Source organism: Sminthopsis crassicaudata, chromosome 1 (genome assembly GCF_048593235.1).
Source record: "Sminthopsis crassicaudata isolate SCR6 chromosome 1, ASM4859323v1, whole genome shotgun sequence".
NCBI lineage: Eukaryota > Metazoa > Chordata > Mammalia > Dasyuromorphia > Dasyuridae > Sminthopsis > Sminthopsis crassicaudata.
Window position 1 is genome coordinate 480,595,686 of NC_133617.1, and position 20,417 is coordinate 480,616,102.

The following is a 20,417-nucleotide window of genomic DNA, read 5'->3' on the forward strand; positions in this document are numbered from 1 at the left end:
GGTTTTGCAAAAGTCAATGCTGAAAAATTACCCATGCATATACGTTGTAAATAAAAAGCTATAACAACAACAACAACAAAAAAAATCAATGACAATGAAAAAAAAACAAAACAAAAACTATTAAATGGTCAAAGGATTTGAACAAATAATTTTTCAGATGAAGAAATTAAAACCATCTCTAATCATATGAAAAGGTCCTCCAAATTACTATTTATCAGAGAAATGTAAATTTAGACAACTCTGAGATACCACTACACACCTGTCAGATTGGCTAAGATGACAAAAGATAATGATGAATGTTGTAAAGGATATGGGAAAACTGGGACACTGATATATTGTTGGTGGAATTGGAAACTGATCCAACCACTCTGGAGAGATATTTGGAACTTGCTCAAAAGGCTATCAAACTGTGCAAACCCTTTGAACTGGGAGTGTTCATACTGGGTCTGCATCCCAAAGAGATCATAAAAAAGGGAGTATGACCCACATGTACAAAAATGTGGCAGCCCTTTTTGTAGTGGCAAGAAACTAGAAACTGAATGGATACCCACCTATTGGAGATTGGCTGAATAAGTTATGGTATATAAATGTTATGGAATATTATTGTTCTATAAGAAACGATTTCTGAGAGGCCTGGCCTTACATGAACTAATGCTGACTGAAATAAGCAGATCCAGGAGATCCTTGTATATGCCAACAGCAAAATTATGTGATGATCAATTCTAATGAACATGGCTCTTCTCAACAGTGAGATGATTCAGGCCAGTTTCAATGGTCTTGTGATGAAGAGAACTATCTACACTTAGAGAGAGGATTGTGGGAACTTATTATGGATCGCAACATAGCATTTTCACTCTGTAGTTGTTGTTTGCTTGAACTTTATTTTCTTTTTAATCTGATTTTTCTTATGCAAGATAATTGTATAAATATGTATACCTCTATTGGATTTATATATATATATATATATATATATATATATATATATATATATATATATAAATATATATTTTACCATGTTTAACAAAAAAAAAGTATATTGTTATAGGATATAAATATTGTTAGGGAAAAAAGACTATGTATGTTTTGAAAATAAAAACTTTTTAAAAATGTGTTATTAAAAAAGTTAACATACATGTGTAAGCAGAAAAAAAAAAAAAAAAATAAAAAACCTTCCTGATCCCCAAGTTGTTACTGTTGTTCTTCAAATGACCTAATCTTTATGAACCTCTGCCCTAACTTAACTTTAATAGAAGAATCCTAAGATTATGTATTTGGGGCTGGAAAGAATCTTAGGGATCAGATCAACTCTCATTTTACATATGCAGTATCAAAACCTAGAGGAGCTGTGTTACCAGGTTCATATAGGTAGTAAGTGCCATGGGTGGGATTTGAATCTATACCGTGTGGCTACAAATTCACTGCTCTTTCTGCAATATGGTAGAAGTAGCTAGAATGACACATAGAATTAGGAAGACCAGAGTTCAAGTCCCAAATGACACTAACTACTGGGCAAATCATTTATATTTATTCTGAATATATTTATACATAAACTCATTGTTTCTCCACTAGATTGAAGGCTCTTAAAGAGAAATGACTGTTTTATTCTTCCCATTTATTTCAGAGCAAAATACTGGACACACTATGTTTGTTGACTGAACAAGTGAGATTACATATGTAATAGGTTTTAAAATTCCACAATGCTCTATCATACCTCCCAGTAGAATTTAAGTTCATTGTGGATAGATGCAGTTTTGTTTTTGTTTTTTATCTCCAGAACGTAGCATAACTTCTTACACATAACAGGTAGGACACATGAAAAATATATGATTGGAAATCTGAGAGACTATACTGGCTGATCTTTAAAAACCAAAAAAATCAACATCCATAAATCCAAAGTTCCCAATTGATTGAACTGTAACCTTCTCTCTGTAATTATTCACTATAAATCTAAATGACAAAACTCAGTGTGACTTCAAAAGGTCATCTGATGCTTCCCCTGGCCTAAACCTTATTTCTAAAATCTGTAAGGAAAGGAGATACCATAATCTGTTGTGGTTCCAATATATAATTGTCTCATTACCAAGTTCTTCATAAAGGTTGAACATACCATCATCATCAAATTGATTTTAGGAGCTATTTAATCTTTTTTGCTTTTTTTTTTTTTTTTTTTTTTTTTTTTGTTGTTGTTGTTGTTGTTGTTGCTGAGGCAATTAGGGTTAAGTGACTTGCCCAGGGTTACACAGCTAGAAGTGTTATGTGTTTGAGGCCAAATTTGAACTCAGGTCCTCCTCACTTCAGAGCTGGTGGTCTATCTACTGTGCCCCCTAGCTGCCCCAAGCTATTTTATTTTTTAAAAAATTTTAATGGAGAAAAATTCTTAAAATAATAAAATCAAGATTCTTCTTATTAAACTTATATAGAATTCTAAAATAAGCTCAGGAAAATAAATGAACACAATGTATTATCATTTCTTTTGGAAATTGCTTTAATATCACATTTTAGTGGTATTATGTGAATACAGATTTAAATCATAAAGCAAAAAAATACACTTTTGAAAGGATAGCTTCAATATCAGGGACTCATCCACACACAAAAATTCATAACCATTCAAACATAAAATAGTAGTGCTGTTTTTCAAGGAAAGAAAACAAATCAATATTGGAAAAGGTGGGACCAGTGGAAAAGGGAATGAATTTGGAGTCAGAAGATTAGGTTCAAATTCTGGTTCTCCTACTTACCTCGAAGAAATCAGTAAAGCTTTATGGACTTCAATTTCCCAATCTATAAAATAAGAAGTCGATATCAAGCCATACAATCCCCAATGGCATTTCCAACTCCAAAAATGTGACCCAACAGAAAATGTTGCCCTATTCTTTGCTTAGCATTTACATTTCATTTACATAATATATAGCATTTACACTGCAACTGTCCAAGTCCTCAATCTTCTAAATTATATAGGCCCCAATAATCCTATTGGCAACAATAAGATGTAACTTTCATTCTTTCAAAGATGCTTTGATTCCTCGGTATGATTTTGCCAAAAAGTAAGCTTCGGATGATTCTTTCCTGCTAGCTACAGGTTTTATGGTCCTCACATTCTGGAATTCTTTCTCCAGCCTATTTTGTAAGAAGTGTCGTTGACCTCCATCCCAAAATTTACAAAGGAACGTTCCCCCTGGATGTAATATACTTGAAGCAAAGTTCAGAAGAGACAGACACATATTTATGAGTTTTTGGTGATCAAGTTCCCGAAATCCAGTTGCATTGGGTGCCATATCACTCAAAATCACATCGGCTTTCTGGCCAGGAAGTTGTTCTTGAATTTTCTTGAAGGTTCTTGAATCAGTTACATCAGCAGAACAGAGGAAAATTGCTCCCTCCAGTGGAAATATATGAAGGAGATCCACCCCAAGAACAAAACCAGCAGGGGAGTTGGGATCTAGAAAATAGACAAATAATTTACAAATATAGTATTTTGTCTTTATATCTCTAGAATCTAGCACATCTTGTATGTAATAGGTATTTTAAGTGTTTAAACTGAGTGTTTTCCTTCTTATATGAGCTTTTTGATAAGTTGAATACATTAAACATATACAAATTTAAAGTATTTCTGAATAAATCCATATAAATCAATAAATCCATCCCATGTGCTAACAAATTCAGCCAAAGGAGTTGATTAAAAAACTATCTTATAAAGATAATTTGAATTGGTAGAGAGGAAAACAAAGAAATTACAGATCCTTGGAATATTAAAAGTACAAATTACAATAATAATCTTTGATTTCTTATAAATCCAATTGCTTTATCTCACAAGGTATTGTATGTAAAAATTTCTTTCCATTTCTGTTCATTTGACCCTTTTTGGAATAAATGAATATTCATATTCTAGTTTTCATACCCCTATTTAAGCTCTATTCATTTACCTCTATATTTTCCCTATACTTAAACTAGGACTATTAAGTCACTTGGTTAGAATATATGTATATTAAAAGTATACTCAAATGTATTATAATCATAGGTTCTAGGGGTTGGAAGGCCCCCCAGAGAGAGGTCATGAAGTCCAACCTTGACCTGAACAAGAATCCTCTCCTGCATTCAAGAAGTGGTCACCAAGGTTTTGCTTGAAGATCTTCATTAAAATGAAAACTACTTCCCAAAACAATCCATTTCACTTTTGGAAAGTAAATGGTTAAGGTATTATCCCTTAAATCAAGCTTGAATATCACTTTGCAATTTATACTCATTGTACCTAGTTCTTTCCTCTGACATCAAGCAGATTAACTTTAATCCCTGGCTCTCAAACAACACTTCAGATATTTGGGGGCTGCTATCAATATTCACCAGTACCACCACCCTTCCAACAAGTCTCATTTTTTCCGAAGCTAAATATTTCCAGTTCTTTCAAATGATCTTCACAAGGAAAGAATTTTTGGCCCTTTATTATCCTAGTTGCCCTTTTCTGGAAACTCACTAGTTTATCAATGTATTTCTATAAATATATTACCTAATAAAAATTAAAACTCCAGATAAGGTTTGACTAGGACACTACAATAAGTCCATCACAATCTTTATCCCAGAAACCTTAACAAACTATGTCAATTAAACAGACATTCACCTGTGCCTGCAGCATTGACTTTCTGGACTGCTACTTGACTCCATGCACCAGGGGCAGCACCACAGTCTAATACTCGAAGCCCAGGACGGAAAATTTGATATTTCTCATTTATCTCCAGAAGTTTGAAGGCACTTCGGCAACGGTAATTTTCCACTTTTGCAGCTTTCACAAATGGGTCTTTCAAGTGCCTCATAAGCCAGAGATGCTCTGTAGCTGTTTTGCCTTTGTGCCTGCTTATTGTAGTGTGAAATTTTTGATACTGAAGGAAGACCCAAGCTGACTTCTGGTACCTGTTTTATAAAAGAAATGAGGGAACCTCTTGCTTTTAAATGAGAGAAGACATCTACTATTTTTTAGTTTGCTTACAAAGAAAATTTGCTTTTTAAATGCTAATAAAAATTTTAAAAATACATTTTCAAGTATTACTAATATCACATCTCCAAGGTTCATTGTGATTGTTAACTTTATATGTCATGCTTTTCCATTTTCAGACAACTTTCCTCCACAACCCTTTGAAGACACAGGATTAGTACCAAGTGGCAAAACAAGCCTTAAACCCATACCCTCTGACTCAAGTGATTGTTATCAATAGAGAATTTCTTCATTTAACAAATAGTTATCTCTAATGTAATGAGCCTTTTACTAGATGACAGATACCAATAAATAGGCATCATCCTGTTGAAATGAATACAAAACAACAGATTTTTATACACACACATATATTTATGTAAAATGCTCCAGATGAATTTGTTTTAATTTTTTTTATACACACACATATATTTACGTAAAATGCTCCAGATGAATTTGTTTTTATTTCTTTTTGAGAGGCAGAGTGAAGTCATTTAATTATTTTAGACTGAATCTGAACTCAGGTACTCCTGACTCCAGGACTGGTGCTCTATCAACTATACCACTTAGTTGCCCTTGAGCTGGCTAACTCTTGAAAGTTTAAAGGACATTTTGAAAAGATCAGGAGTATTTTTTAATTAGTCAACATGCATTTATTGAGTGCCTATCAGGTACTGTGCTTGGGACTGGGAATACAAATACAAAAAATAAAATAATCTCTACTTGTAAGGAAGTGACATTTTACAGACTGCAACCCTATCCATGCCTATCTATCTTGTGCATGTTCTCTCATAAATTCTGTCGAATATTCTATCAGTCTTGCTTGCTTTCTTCTGATTTGTATCTCCTTACATATCACTTAGTCACAGCTTTTTATTTATTTGTTTTTCTTTTTTAAGCAGAAAAGGAAGCTTGAAAGCAAGTTGAGGTATTAGCCCAGTAATACCCAACAGTCACTGACCAACTGCCACCTATGGGCAGGCACTATGGCCCTGGAGTCCTCAGCAGCTATAACTACTGAAGACCTGAAAAAGAAAGTTCTTGAACCTCAAGAGCCCCAGGGCACTAGTAAAAGGTTCAAGATCCTTAAGAGATATCATTTTATCAGTGAATCTAGGGAATCTTTCCATTTGATTTGCAGATGAAACCACACATATGTCCTCTCCATCATTAGGATAAGAGCTCCTTGAAAGCAGGAACTGCTTGTTTTTCTGTCTCCCCAACTTAGCATACATAGCATTTTGAATATAGTAAGTACTTTAATAAATGCCTATTTGTTTATTCATTCCCTCAGACCCTAGCTCACAGGAAGTTAAAAAACTTTTTTTTTTTTTTTTTTTACTAGACTTGGAATTTGATCATATAAGAAGCCCTATTCATCAAGGCAAGTCTACAACTGGTTTCAACCTATGTCTAACTGCACTCTTTCTTTTACATAATTTGTCCATAATCAAACAGCTAGTATGACAGACACAAGTCTTCTTAACTGCAAAGTTGTCTTCCGATCGTCTGACATTTTGCCTCCATTATAATCCCATTAAGTCATTAAATTATAATCTAAAAAAGTGAATGTAAGGGAATTTTGAATGTTATGTCTATCAAGCAGCTGTGGCAATTTACACAAATCATGAATCATCAAAGTAAATTTGAAATTGCAATTTCCTTAATGTTTTCTGCTGACAATGTGACCAAGTGAATGGTAGCAAAGGGCCTCAAATGAAATGTTGCTGATGCTCACTCTGAGGCTATTTTTTGCTTTAATAAGCAATTTTAAATATCTATTAATAAAGTGATAATAACTGCATATGAATACATTAACAATAATGTCAAATGAGAACTGAAAACAAATCTTAAAGTGCTATCACTATATAGACATATATACAAGTGTATATTATTAAAATGTGTCATTAGGTATTGTACTCTTGCAGGTATTACATATTGTATAAATATATTCTATTGTATAAGTGACATTATATATGAATCATATGACAACAACCCTTTATATCATGCAATTATATTAAATATTCTATTAAGATGTAACAAAACATTCCTATTGCATATTACATATAAACACACATTATATACAAAGGACATTGGACAATACATAAAATAACATATACTATATAGGACACTAATATATGTAATCATATAGTTAGATAAAACTTTAGTGTTGGCAAAGCCCAACTTTTCCTTTGGTCCTCAGGACAACACTGGAAAGCCGATGCTGTCCTCCTAGTTTTGCCCTTGTTTAATCGTTTTGTCAAGTCGGACTCGGTGACCCCTTTGGGGGTGTTCTGCCATTTCCTTCTCTAGCTCATTTTACAGGAAAAGAAAGTGAGGCACACAGGGTGCAGTGGTTTGCCGAGGATCACTCAGCCAGTGCTCCAGGGACTGAGGCCCTATTTAAAGCAGGGTCTTCTAGGCCAGGCATTTTACTCTCTGCGCCACCTAAATGCTGCGTTTTACAGAGGCAAGCTGCGCTTAAGGCACTTCGCCAGACTCGCTAATAGGTAACTAAGGCCACATGCGAACTCGGGGTCTTTCTAACTCCCCGCCCGGAGATGTATGCAGAGCATGCAATCTCTAGAGACCATCCTGTGAGGAATTAGTTACCCTTAAAAAAAAAAAAGGCCTCGCTTGGCCCTCCGAGGTCCGGTATCCGTGTGTGATCCAAACCTCAGAGAAAAGGGGACCCGGCGCGCCTCTACACCAGGCCGCACGACCCCACCCGTGCTAGGGCCCGAGCCCCGCTCCCGAATCAGCGGAGGGTGGCCTCGGAGGCGGGGAAGCAGTTTCCAGTAACGAGAGGGTTAGACGCTAAGTGCCCCAGGTTCAGTTCGGCTCGGAGGGGCGCCACGGGGTGCCGGGTCCCGAAGGCACTCAGTGCCTTCCCATGCCCTCGCCCCTACTCTCAGGGACCCTTCGCCGCCGGGCCAGAGGAAAAGGTAGCCGGGCTTACCCCGCCATGCAGCGACCCTGTGGCGACTTCGCTCCCGGCGCTCTACGGCCTTCGCTCCCCCGCCGCGACCAGAAACCGCTTCCCCAGAACACACAGTTCCGGTTATGATTGGGGTCGCTGGCTCGAGAGGCAGCCGGAGCGTTCCTCGGCCGGCACGTCGGGAGGACGCGTTTCCCTGCCGGACCTCTTTCACGACGTGCACGTTCGGAAGCCGGGATTCAGGTACCGAGAGCGGGACGCCAGGTCTGGCGCTGGACGCCTCCTTCCGCCGCGAGTAGGTCCTTCCTTCTGCACCCCCCCCCCCCCTGTCCTGAAGCCTTCCCTCTCTCTCCGGCCCCTCCCCTCTCCTTTCTCCCGAGACCACGACCCCAGCCCCAGAGCCCCTCATTCCTTCTCTGCGATCCTCCATCTCGGTCCCTCTTCCTGGGAAATTCGACCTCCGAGGCCCCCTCTCTTGACCCCGGGCCCTGCCCCCCGCCAGATCCTGTCATCAGCATCGATCCTTTTCCCTTCCATGAACCCCAACATCTCACCGTCTAGAGACTCAGCCACAACCCGCTTCTCCCCTGTCGGGACCTCAGCTCCTTCCCGACCCTTTCTTCCCCGAGACCGGGACCGGCCGCACAAACTCGGCCGTCTCAGGCCTCGGCCACCCCTCCTCCCCCTTCCCCTCCAGACTTCTGCTGGCTCCCTTCTTACCCAAACCCTCACTACCCGATGGATCCTCTCCCCACACACTGTTTGACTCTTTTTCCTGTATCCAGTTTGCTTTTATTTATATACGTGCATGTTGTCTCCCCCATTTGCCCGTAAGCTCTTTGAGGAAAATAGCTCTGTGTTCTCAGCATTTTGCACCGTGCTGCCATGAAACGGATACTTGATATTGATTGAGAGATCTCAGCTGCTAGTTCGTCCAACCTCTCCCTGAAAAGGAGTCTTCATTGAAACATACCAGGCGGGTCCGGTATAAGGACCAACTCTGCTTGGAGACCTTCCTTGGAGGTCAGTGGCAGGGCAGAGTTGTGGGACGCCCTCTTTGTTCGGGGCAGGCCCAGCGTGAAAGAATTCACAAATATTAGACTGGCAAAAGGAAGTCCATTGAGGGCCCTGAGAAGTCAGCTCTCGCTACGAGACTGACTTCTTCAGTGGCGAGGTCCTGACAGAGAGTTAAAAGTCCCAGCAGAGAAATCCTGGTACAGAGATAAAGAGGGGTTAACGCTGAGAAGAGACAGCGGGCAGGGGTCCCGGGGCATGGTGTGATTCCTGCTTTTAGGCTTCTGCAAATTATGAGTTTGAAATTGCATGTTTTTATAAAAAGATCTGAGACTGGGCTTTCTGTTGAATGAGATTCCTTCAAGGTTGTCACTGCCCCCAGGCCTAAATTTCCAGTTGAATGAGGCCACTTCCTGGGAGTGGTCCTGAACCAATTTTCAGCTCAATATCAGGTCCAGATCTGCTAAATGAGACCCCTTAAGTTCCGGCTAACTCGGAGTGGTCCGGGACTCTACTCTACGGAAACTATTCCCACCCAAGGAACCGAATGAAACCACTTATCTTATTCCCAGAGGCAGGCCTCTCCCAGAGGAGAGTTTACCAGACAGTTTCAGGATCTTCCCCCCATCAAACAGACTATTTCTTAGAGTAGCCCATTACAATTTTGGACAATTATTAGAAAATTTTTCATGGCATCAAGCCTAAATTTGCATTTAAACAACTGACAAGTCAAAGTATGTATAAATGATTTTCACACACAAGCCTACCTCCTCCCCCACACCCCTTTCCAAACCACCGCTTTCTCCATTCTTAGTCTCAGCTTCCTGGCTCGCTCAATTACAACTCTGGGCCTTCTTGTCTATCTCTCCTACTTATGATATTCTGTTCCCCTCTAGAGACCTCCACCACCTTCTCATATTCCGGTGACCCCACATTCAGACTTCCAGGGCCCCTCCAACACCACCTACATCCCTTCAGATCCCTCACCTTCCTCCTGTTCCTTCTTCCTCCAGTATCAACAAGTAATTTATTAGGTATCTACTGGGTAGAAGGACTGTATAGGGTTTAAGGTTCTGATGTCAAAAAAAGTATGAGATTAGGAGTCAGTTCTATGCTCTAGTCCTATTAATCACTGATTCTCTGTCAGACTATATTAAGATCTGAACATCTCTGGGCCTGTTTTCTCATCTGCAAAATGAATGGGGTTGAGTTAAATGAGTTTCAAAGCTAACTTATGGTTCAGAAGTCTAGGATTTTTTAAAATTGAGAGATTGGTTCTCCTCCAAGTAAAGAGGCTCATTGGGTTGGCTAGATTAACCTAGAATGGTTGGGGTGGGTCTGGGCTTGGGTAATCTGTAATGAGCAATAAAAGTCTCCATCTCCAAAAGAATAATGTTTTTCAAGGTACTCTCCTGCAGCTTTACCATCTCACATTTATATTTCCTTCTTTTCACTATCCCCATACCTTACCATTACATAAAACTACTCACAAAAGGCTAACAAAATCTATCATTGGCTCAGGTGCCACCTATAAAACTATGCCCAGATTAAACTTGGCACATATGGTTAGACATTGTTAATTAAGAAAATCCCATCACATTTAGCAATATACCAAGACATTGGGGTGTTGCCAAGTGCAATATTGCCTTCTAAAAGGGCCTCCTTCCTTTTGCCTCCCAATCCCTTCTGGTTTTGAAAGTAGTAATAAAATCAGCAACTGCCAAAGGAACAGTGGACTTAGGAATACATGAAATACAGAAAGGGAAATTTCAAAGAGGTTTACCTTCAAGGAGGTTACATTATAAAGGGAGAACTAATTTATACATATAGGTATATGTTAGGTTGATCTGTGGCAGGAAGCCCTTGCAGCTTAAAGGGGATCAGAAAAGGCATCAAGTAGAAGATACCAAACTCAGCTTTCAAGAAAACTAGGAATTCTAAAGAGTTTGAGGTAAAAAAGGTGTGAATTCCAGGAATGCAGGGTGAGGTGGGGTCAGTCTGCTAAGACACAAGATAGAATGGAATGCTATGAATGTTATGGGTGAGGAATGTCAAGAAGCCCGATTTAGAGCTTAAAGTTTGTGAAAGGAATTAATTCATAGGGCTGGAAAAGTAGTTTGTGGTAACACTGTAAAGGACTACAAATGCTAAACAGAACTCTGTATTTGATCCTGTTGGTAAGAGGTGTTTCTTTCCAAATGACATAATCAGATCTGTACTTAATTCATATCACATATTCCTTCTTCTCCCATTCTAATCAGTTGACAAATCCTGGCGAGTCTACTTTGATATTGACTCTACTATATGCTCCCTTCTTTACTCTGTTACTGCCACCACCACGATATAGACCCTTATTACCAGAAGCTGGGACTATTACAATAACTTGATTGTCCCACCTTCTTCAAACCTTTCCTCTCTCCCACCTCCACTTAGCTGTCAAATTGATATTCCTAAAGGATAGGCTTTGTCGTACTCCTATATAGAAACTTCAAGTGACTCTCTATTACCTTCAGGATCAAATATGAAATATTTTGACTTAAAGCTCCTTATAATTTAGTTCCTTCAAACCTTTCAAGTCCTCTTAGGCCATTCTTCACTGTACATGATCTAAGATCCAATGATTCCATGACCACCTTGGCAGTTCCTAAAATAAGATTCCCCATCTTTAGAGCAGTTAAGCAGAAATTGGTAGAGCATTGGGCCTGGAGTCAAGAAGACCTCAGACACAGCAAGTTAAGTGATCCTGGACAAGTTATTTAACCTTCTTACTCAGTTTCTTCATCTGTAAGATGGGGCTAATAATAGCACCTCACAGATTTGTAAAGCACTTAGCAGTGGCTGACACATAGTAGGTATTGTTTTCTCTATTTTTACTGGCCTGTAACTCCTTCATGTATCCTGACTTATTTGAAGTCACAAATTAAATCCTAACTTCTACAAGAAACTTTTCTCCATCATCCCCTCTTAATGCTAGTAGTGCCTTTCCTCCAAGATCATCAACAGTTTTGCATATGTGTCTATCTTGCTTGTCCAAGTTCTTTGATGAACTTGAAAGCAGGGATAGTTTTTTTTCTGTGTCATCAGTACTTAGCACAGTGCCTGGCACAAAGTGGGCACTTAATATTTATTTGACTTTTAAGGACAGATCAGAAGGAATAAAGACTTGAGACAAGAAGACCAATGTAGTCTGGTGCAGTAGTCCATAAAGCTGGTGCCTGAAATAGGATGGTGAACAAGTAAGGGAGATATAAGAAATGTTTCAGAGACAGAATCAACAAGACTTGGCAACTGAATAAATATGTGGGAGAGTGAGGAGTTGAGGCTGGTTCTGAAATTGAGAACCTGGGTAAATGGAAGGACAATGGTACCTTTACCAGAAATGATATTAGAAAGGTAAGACAAGGGGTGGGGGTGTCTAATGAGTTGTGTTTAGGACATTAAATTTGAATTTCCTATGGACATGCAGTATGAAATGTATAATAAGCAGTTGGTATCATGGGAATGAAGCTCAGAAGTGAGACTAGGACTGGATAAGTAACTCTGTGAGAGCCCAAAATTACCTTTCCTGGCCATCTCCTCTGTGAGTGTTAGTTACGTTATTACCATATTAGAATGTAAGCTCCATATAAAGGCAAACTCCATCTCATTTTTAAATTTTTATCTTTAATGTCTGGCACATAGCAGGCTAAATGTTCATTTAAATAGTCTTGTTGAATACAAAATAAGTGAAAAAAATCCTTTCTTGTAAAATATTTTCAAATTAACATTTTTTTCTTTTTTTTTTTTTTTTGGTCAGGGAGGTGGGAAGAAAATAAATTAAGCCTCTTAATTCCACATATTCTGGGCATTGATGAGCTAATTGGTATTTTATATACATATATATGTATATACATATATATATATTTATTTATTGTGTAATAAATATAGTGTCATAATAAAAATAATAGTTATATCAATAGGGCTTTCCTCATAATGCTGAGCTAGAATTTGAACCAGGTTATTCTGACATTCAGTTTAGTGGTCATACATTTGTCCTCCCAGTTAATGCCAGATAGACTTATTGATTGTTAACAGTGATTCATATTCCCTGATCCCTCTTGCCTTAATATTTCCCATAAGAATAGTAGGTCTAGATTTTTACTCACTGTCTTTTCTTTTTCCACAGAAAGATAAACATGTTCACTTCTCGGATTTATACCTTAGTTTTAGTGATGAAGCCTCAGCAAATTCTTTTAGGAATGAAGAAACGTGGCTTTGGAGCTGGAAGGTGGAATGGATTTGGGGGGAAAGTAGAAGATGGAGAGACTATCGAGGAAGGAGCCAAGAGGTGAGTGCAATAAATTTCAGCCTGGTGCTAGTATAGAGGGCTCTTCAGAATGAAAAAGGAAAAAAAAATTGGTGTTAATTCTGAGAAAATACATTTGCAATAAAAAGGCTACTTTCAGATGAGAGAAGAAAAGCAAATCCCTAAATGTTGCATTAGTCTAGGCAGCAATTTCAAGGAATAGACAATCTCTGTGATTAATTTGACCAATGGTATACAAACTAACAGTAATATGACACTTGGAAGACATGTTTAATTAGTTTCACAGCTACCTTCTTATCTCATGGTTTGTGCTAATCCTGATAAACCTTTTTGCAAAGTGGGTAGATCAAAAGCCAAGACTTTCCTTAGGTAAAGAGATCAGAAACTAAAGTAGTAAAAACTAAAATAGTTAGTTTAGTAGAGCTTCACCTAACTCTTCTCTAGTTAAGATTGCTGCCACCCAGATACTTCTAAAATGACCGGTACCAAATAAGAGCAGTACCTGCTTTTACACTCCAGGGTAAGAATTTGATTCTAGAGTTGAAGTTCCCTTTTTAATTCATGAGAAGAACTGTCAAGAAATTCACTATTCTGAAATATTAAATCCATACTGTCCTCCAGACATATAGTTCTATCACTATTTCCCCTAAACACTTTTTGTAAATAAAGTTCTTGAGTTGATACCACAAACCTATTGGAGAGAATTTTAGAACCTAGAACCACAATTCTCCACTGCTAATCTTGGCTGGATCACTGAAACTAATTTTTTGTTCAAAGGTATATACTTAGATAATTTTCTAGACAACTTTACCGTAAAGGCCTAAGTTATCCCAATTTCCATGTTAGTGACTTCCAGCCAACTACTTCATAATACTTATGAACATAACATAAACAATTTATTAAAATGAACATACCTGTTTTGTGATATTGAGCTCATACTCATGTCCTCAAAACTATACATCTTTAAAAGTGTTTGTTCTTTCCATAGCTACTTTACTGTTTAGAGAAAACTACTTCTATATATAGATCCCACCAGCCACTTTATTGGACCTGAAAACTCTAGATAATCCTTTTTGTAGTTTAAAGCCAAAAACTCACCCTGGAGGGAATCTCCCCTACTGATGGGGTTTAATTAATTAGTGCTGTACAAAGCAATGTGCTTTTTTTGGTCTAGGCTGGCTCAGAAGCAGGAAAGAGACAGCTAAAGTTCCTCTCCTTTGAACCTACATAGTTTATTCTGTCAGACAGTGATACTAGTTTGTAATCTAAAGGGCAATTTCACATGTGGTCCTTAAGTAAAAATCAAAATTTAAGTAAGCATATAGGGTAAACAGTGCCTATTGGGCTTAAAACAACATTTGATTCTGTTGCACTGGCAACATTTCTTAAGCCATGGCTTTTGGGATTTGTGGTACTTACATAAGTTTTCTTCTACTTATGTACCCCCATTTTGAAGGTAACCTTATAATCTCAACGATAGCGAAGCTAGTAGTATTTCAGCTCTCTCTCTGCTCACAAAGCTTCTCATAACTGAATGTGGGGTTCGTGAAAATCTGATTTATCATCAGTAAATGATTTTTTTTTAAACCTATTTTATATGCCTATATACTCAGGGTCATGTAAAAATTTCTTGGGTAAAAAGAGTTCGAGAGTAGAAAAAGTTTAAGAAGCCTTGCTTTAACTTAACTGAGTTTATTTGAAATACAACCAGAACAGGAATGCTGTATTGGTTGGAAGTCAGACAATAAACAAAGATTTAATACCTCTTAGCTCTGCAATGGATCTTGTAAATAACACTAATTAATCTTAGTTCTTCTGTATTTGCCTTATCTTATTGATTTTTTATGTGGAGATTATAGTATGACAATTAAATGGCATTTCAGAGGTGGGTAAAGATGTTTATACACATTATCACAAGTTTCACAACAATATATCAGGTAAGTACTTCTGGTATTTTTTATCCCCATTTTACTGATAAGGAAATTGAGACTCAGTTTGTTCAAATGACTTGCCTATGTGTCTAATATGCTTCAGGTACAGATTGGGAACCCAGTCTTCTTGAGTCTAAGTGCAACAGTCTAGCATGAACTGCTAGGAACAAAACAAAAACAAAGTTAACATATATTAGTGTCAAGTAAGTAACTCAGATGGAATAATGAACATTCCCCTGAAGTGTAAGAAGTAAAACTGCATGTCTGATCAAGCTGTGCTACAACTCTCAGGATTATGGAATATCACCTTCCTATTTCCTCATGTTAACAAAAGCACATCAGTTCAGTATTTCTGTTTAATTTATTATCCATTAGTTTCTCTTTTTGCTATCTAGGGAACTGAATGGCACAGACATACAATCAAATTCTTTCGAAAACTAGAAGAGTGTCTGTCTGTCTAATTATCACAGACTGTGAAATAGAGCTTTTAGCTTTGCCAAAGAGGAAATTATTGATAATTCCAATACTGCTACATACTCTGGGAAGATTAACTAAAATTAGTCAAAACATTAAATCGGCATGTAATTTTTTTAAAAATGAGGTCTACTACCCTGCTGCTACAGAAAGGCTAGAGCCCCTACTGAGAATTCCTATTATACTTAATTGGAGAGTCATTTACCCTCAAAAAGGAAATATACACAATTACTTTTTAGGTCAAGTCTAATTTTAATTAACCATCTCAGGCAAACAGATTCTACCTTTTTAAAGATGTGTTGTGTTTGTGAGATAACAGACCTAAGACAACAGATGAGAGAGTTTCATTTCTTATCTTTGATTGTAAGGTCAAGGCATATTAAAAGCCAAAGAATACATTAGTCTAAAAAAACATTTAACCTAATGATTTTTTAAATGAGCAAAGCTTCTCTTACTGCTTTTTACTAGAATCCTAACAGTTATAAGAAGGAAAGTAATTATACTTTGTGTGTCTATTATACCTTTGAGAATGGAGATAAAAGAATGAAGTAAAATTGTATAAAAGTGACCAGACTTAATTTAATGTGGTTTTTTTTTTTTTGGTTTTTTTTTTTTTTTAAGAAACAAACAAACAAAAAAAAAAAGTAAGGAAAAGTATCAATGTAGTTATAGTTTCCTGGCTTTCCCAAGTGTAGGAACTTTAAAAAATTCAGTTGTTATAGGTTAGAAAGTTAGTGGCAGGATTAGATAATTTAAGATTTCCAGAATGTACTCCTTTGTTTGGGCAGACTTAAATTCTCTTGGCATACAAGCTATATTTTCATAAGCATTGTAAAAATATACATAGCTAATTTAATGCAATCTATCTGCTTCATCCTAGATTGGCATACAGTAAGCTCACAATGATCTGCCCTAATGAAAACAAGCAATGATTTAGATAACCCCATACAGTGGCCAATTCAGAAATCTCATTTCTGATTTAGTTGTACTTTATCTACGTTTTCTCCCAAGATACAATAAGCAACAATATAAGATTTGCCATCCTAATTCTATTGTGCTTCGGGTGATAATAAAATTAAATTTCATCCCCCAAGCATACATTGTTTAGATAGTTATGGGAATGTCAAGGGAATACAGTATGCTGCTGGAGGCTCAAATTAAAATTTTGTTGCAGATAATTAGTACATGGATAATCAAAAGTTGCCTATACTTGAAGTCATTACTAGAAGTCAAATAGCTACTTCTAGAAACAACAGAGGTCTGGAAGTTAATTATTCATTTTGTTCAAAGATCCTTCAAACAATGTAAGACCTTAGTAAGACTGATCTGACAAGCTGGTGTTGTAGAAGAGGAACTGGGCGGAACCAAGAAAGCAGATACAAGTACAGCAACATAAGCAGAAAGAACTGCCACCACAAAATAGTAAAAAAAAAAAAAAAAAATGTTGCAAAATTACAAAGAATAGTCTTGACTTCTAAGACAAAAATAAGAGAAGATACTTTCCCTAACTCCATTGTAAAGGTTGCGGGGCATTCTTGGGAAAGGATAAAACACTGTATATGTTGTTAAAACTTTTTTTCATTATACAGAATTTTGCTGAAGAAACAGGTATGAAAAGCAAGCTCCTGAGAATATCTCAAGTTATTTAATATTCTTTAACTCTCTTACCATTAAGAATTTAGTCATTGTTCAGTGTTCTCCCTTTTTTGTGCTAAAACAGGGAGCTATTGGAGGAGAGTGGACTGACTGTGGACACGCTACAGAAGATAGGAAAAATCACATTTGAATTTATAGGTAATACCGAGTTAATGGATGTTCACATCTTTTATGCGGATAGTTTCCATGGGACTCCAAAAGAAAGTGATGGTAAGCAGTATGTATGTGTTGGTGGGGGTTTCAAATTAGTTCTCTCCACCAAATTCATCATGGAAAGTTGATATAAAAGGCATGAGTGTCAATTGTAAACTCTGGGTGCTATCTACAGCACTGATTTCTGTCTAGCTGATTTTTACCTCCCTTAGCTCCACTGCTTTAACTAGCTGTATAGAGGTTATCCAAATGGAACCAAGCCTTGGGCAAAAGTTGCCTTGTTTCCCCACAATTAGAATCAGGGCATTTCCACAATATCCTCATTGTAATGAAAATGATGATATGATTATAGGATATATGGCAGGAAGACACTTTAAAGATGATCTAATTAGGAGAAGCTAATTGGCATAGTGGATAGAGTACTAGCCCTAGAGTCAGGAGTCAATTAGCTGTGTGACCCTGGGCAAGTCATCCAGAAGAGTTGTTAAACCTCTGGTAAAGGACTTAAAATGGAAGCAACCTTTGGTTAATCACATAGTGATTATTTGAACCAGGGTTATCTGGCTCTAAATTCATCACTCTTGCCCCTAAACCACACATGTATCACTAGCTAAACCCTCGTGTATAAGATTAAAGAACCAGAAATGTTGGTAGATTTTCAAGAGTTTTAAAATATGTGAATGTTTTTGTTCTTCCCATTGTTACAGAAATGCGCCCCCAGTGGTTCCAGTTGGAGCAAGTTCCCTTTAGTGAAATGTGGCCCGATGACAGCTATTGGTTTCCACTATTGCTCCAGAAGAAGAAATTTCATGGATATTTCAAGTTCCGGGGACAAAATACAATTCTAGACTACAGACTGAATGAAGTGGAAATTGTCTGAAAAAAGAAAGAAACCAATGCCTTTAAAAACACATGACATACTTGGCTAGGGAAGCTGGTTATTGTACAGCCTTATTTCAGCTATGTGTAATTTAAGCTAGGGTTTCACTGTAGTTTTTAAGGCAATTTAATATTCAGTATTTGTTGGGGGAACAAAAAGAAGCTCTAAAAGCTGAAATTTGCTTGTCATAATACATGTTACATAATGAGGACACCCTCAAATATGGACCAGAGTCAGAAGGACATTTTGGTTGTCAGGAAGAAGTGACAAGTGTGGTACTGATTTATGGTGTAGCACTTGTCAGTGAAGTGTATCAACAGTCCACACTAGGGGGCAGTAGCCACTACAGAAAAGTGGAATGTTCCCACATTTTCTGCAATCATAAGTCTCTTTCCTGCTAAAGATTTTGATAGATAATGCAAAATGACATGACTTGTGATATACAAAATTCTGATTGGATTCTTACTGATCTACTAAATTGAGAGACTATTTCAAAAACATCCTTTTGAATTCCTATAAGTAACTAGTCAGAACCTTCCTGTTCTTTAAGAAGATCATAACTATCTGCTTCTTTGAAAGGGTAATCTTTCCTCATCTAATCCCAGTAACATTTTACTAGATTATAAAAATAATAATAATGCAAGCTCATGTTTACAAAGCTTTTTATATTTTACAAATAATTTTTACAAACATCTTATTTGATCTAAAAAAAATCACCCTAAGATGCACTCCTATTTTACATAAGACCCTGGGGCTCCCCAGAGTGAATGACTTGCCAAGGTCATAGGTCTGGAGAGGGGGAAGGGCCCAGCACTGAGAACTTGGGTTTGCATCCTGGTACTGCCTAAACATAATTCTACAGAAAATAGATATTCTACAGAGAAAGTTGAACACACAGAGTTACTTAAACCTTTTATACACTTCTTACAAATACATTTAATAACATTTGTTCATATATGTGTTTTATTGATAAAAGTTTTGGAGTGTAATCATTTGTAAACATTTTCCAGTTCATCAGCTGTAGTAATAACTAATTCCTGCAATTTGATAAAGTGCTTCATACATGAAACTAGTACAGCAAAGCAAAAGAAATGGTAAATTAGCCCAACCAGGAAAGATTTTCATTTTAGTCAAACTAGCTTCGCACTCATTCCTCAAGTTTTCTAAGATGAGTAGAATGTTAAGGTTTGTGTTCCCCCTCTCCCCCAGGTATTATTAAATAACTAAGCTCCTAAAGAATGGGTAGGATCTAAGACAGAACCATTAAATATAAATTTTCACATGTATATCTCATGATTTGTGACAAGACTCTTCAACTTCAAAAAGCTCTGAAATGTAATGATCCAAGATAATAAGGGACATGTTTTCGTTAGTAAAACACTTAACAGAATAGACTTCCAAAATTATTTATGCCAACAAGTTTTGGTGTTGTCTAGACCTGTCACAAATCACTTTTTTTGAATTGGCATAGTCCCATATTCAGAACAATATACTTTGACTCACTTTTCACTGAAGCTGATGATTTTTAGACATTGACATTAAGCTACTCTGCTTACCAGTGTCCTTCCTTTGATTGGCCCCTCAGAAGAACACAGTGGGCAGTTAAGTCTATCTGATGAGCTTTTGGCTGTTTTGAGCAGGGAACTCAAATGGCAAAATTGATTCCCAAATCTCAGATCAACTGTGTCCTCAGGAAGATTTCATAATAATTGATTCAGGGCTAAGAAAGGAAATCATGCTGAAGAGGAAGCTCCCTGACCTGTTCCTGTTATTCTGCAGTTTAGATCAGTTTCCTCATTCTTTCTTCCTCTGATAGTACTTCTAAACTAAGGGGATACTATTAGGATGTGAGGTACCAAAAGATGCAACACAAAGCCCTCCACTATTGTTTAAATTATAATATTCCTAAAGAATTCATTAAGAAAAAAGATAAAATCCAAAAAAGAGTAGGTCCCTATTTAAATAAAATACAACCATTATGTTTAAGAATGAGGATTAATTTTTTCAACTCTTGACACTATGGAAACATTTTCTTCAGGAGGGGACAAGCAGAAATCTGGCTCTACTTATTAACATGGTCAATTCCATAGCAGAGGTGCTCC

The 20,417-nt window shown here is 37.2% G+C and overlaps 2 protein-coding genes across 5 annotated transcripts; one reads left to right on the forward strand and one right to left on the reverse strand.

The window, feature by feature from the left end:
• Positions 1-2,461: 2,461 nt before the first annotated feature.
• MRM2 (mitochondrial rRNA methyltransferase 2) lies at positions 2,462-8,028 on the reverse strand. The gene is made up of 3 exons (XM_074281162.1): positions 7,923-8,028; positions 4,616-4,905; positions 2,462-3,439 (listed from the first exon to the last, which is right to left on the reverse strand). Exons 1-3 carry the CDS (start codon positions 7,928-7,930, stop codon positions 2,997-2,999), a joined length of 741 nt encoding a protein of 246 aa, XP_074137263.1. The 5' UTR covers positions 7,931-8,028; the 3' UTR covers positions 2,462-2,996.
• Positions 8,017-19,379, forward strand: NUDT1 (nudix hydrolase 1). Of its 4 annotated transcripts, none has more exons than XM_074281164.1 (5): positions 8,091-8,196; positions 8,737-8,924; positions 13,081-13,242; positions 17,347-17,492; positions 18,143-19,379. In XM_074281164.1, the coding sequence occupies exons 3-5, from the start codon at positions 13,091-13,093 to the stop codon at positions 18,313-18,315; spliced, it is 471 nt and encodes a 156-aa protein (XP_074137265.1). In that variant the 5' UTR covers positions 8,091-8,196; positions 8,737-8,924; positions 13,081-13,090; the 3' UTR covers positions 18,316-19,379. The 4 variants fall into 4 exon arrangements, with proteins under 4 accessions (XP_074137267.1, XP_074137264.1, XP_074137265.1 ...); XM_074281165.1 differs by having other exon boundaries at positions 8,125-8,196; positions 8,768-8,924; XM_074281166.1 differs by lacking the exon at positions 8,737-8,924 and having other exon boundaries at positions 8,017-8,144.
• The last annotated feature ends 1,038 nt before the right edge of the window (positions 19,380-20,417 follow it).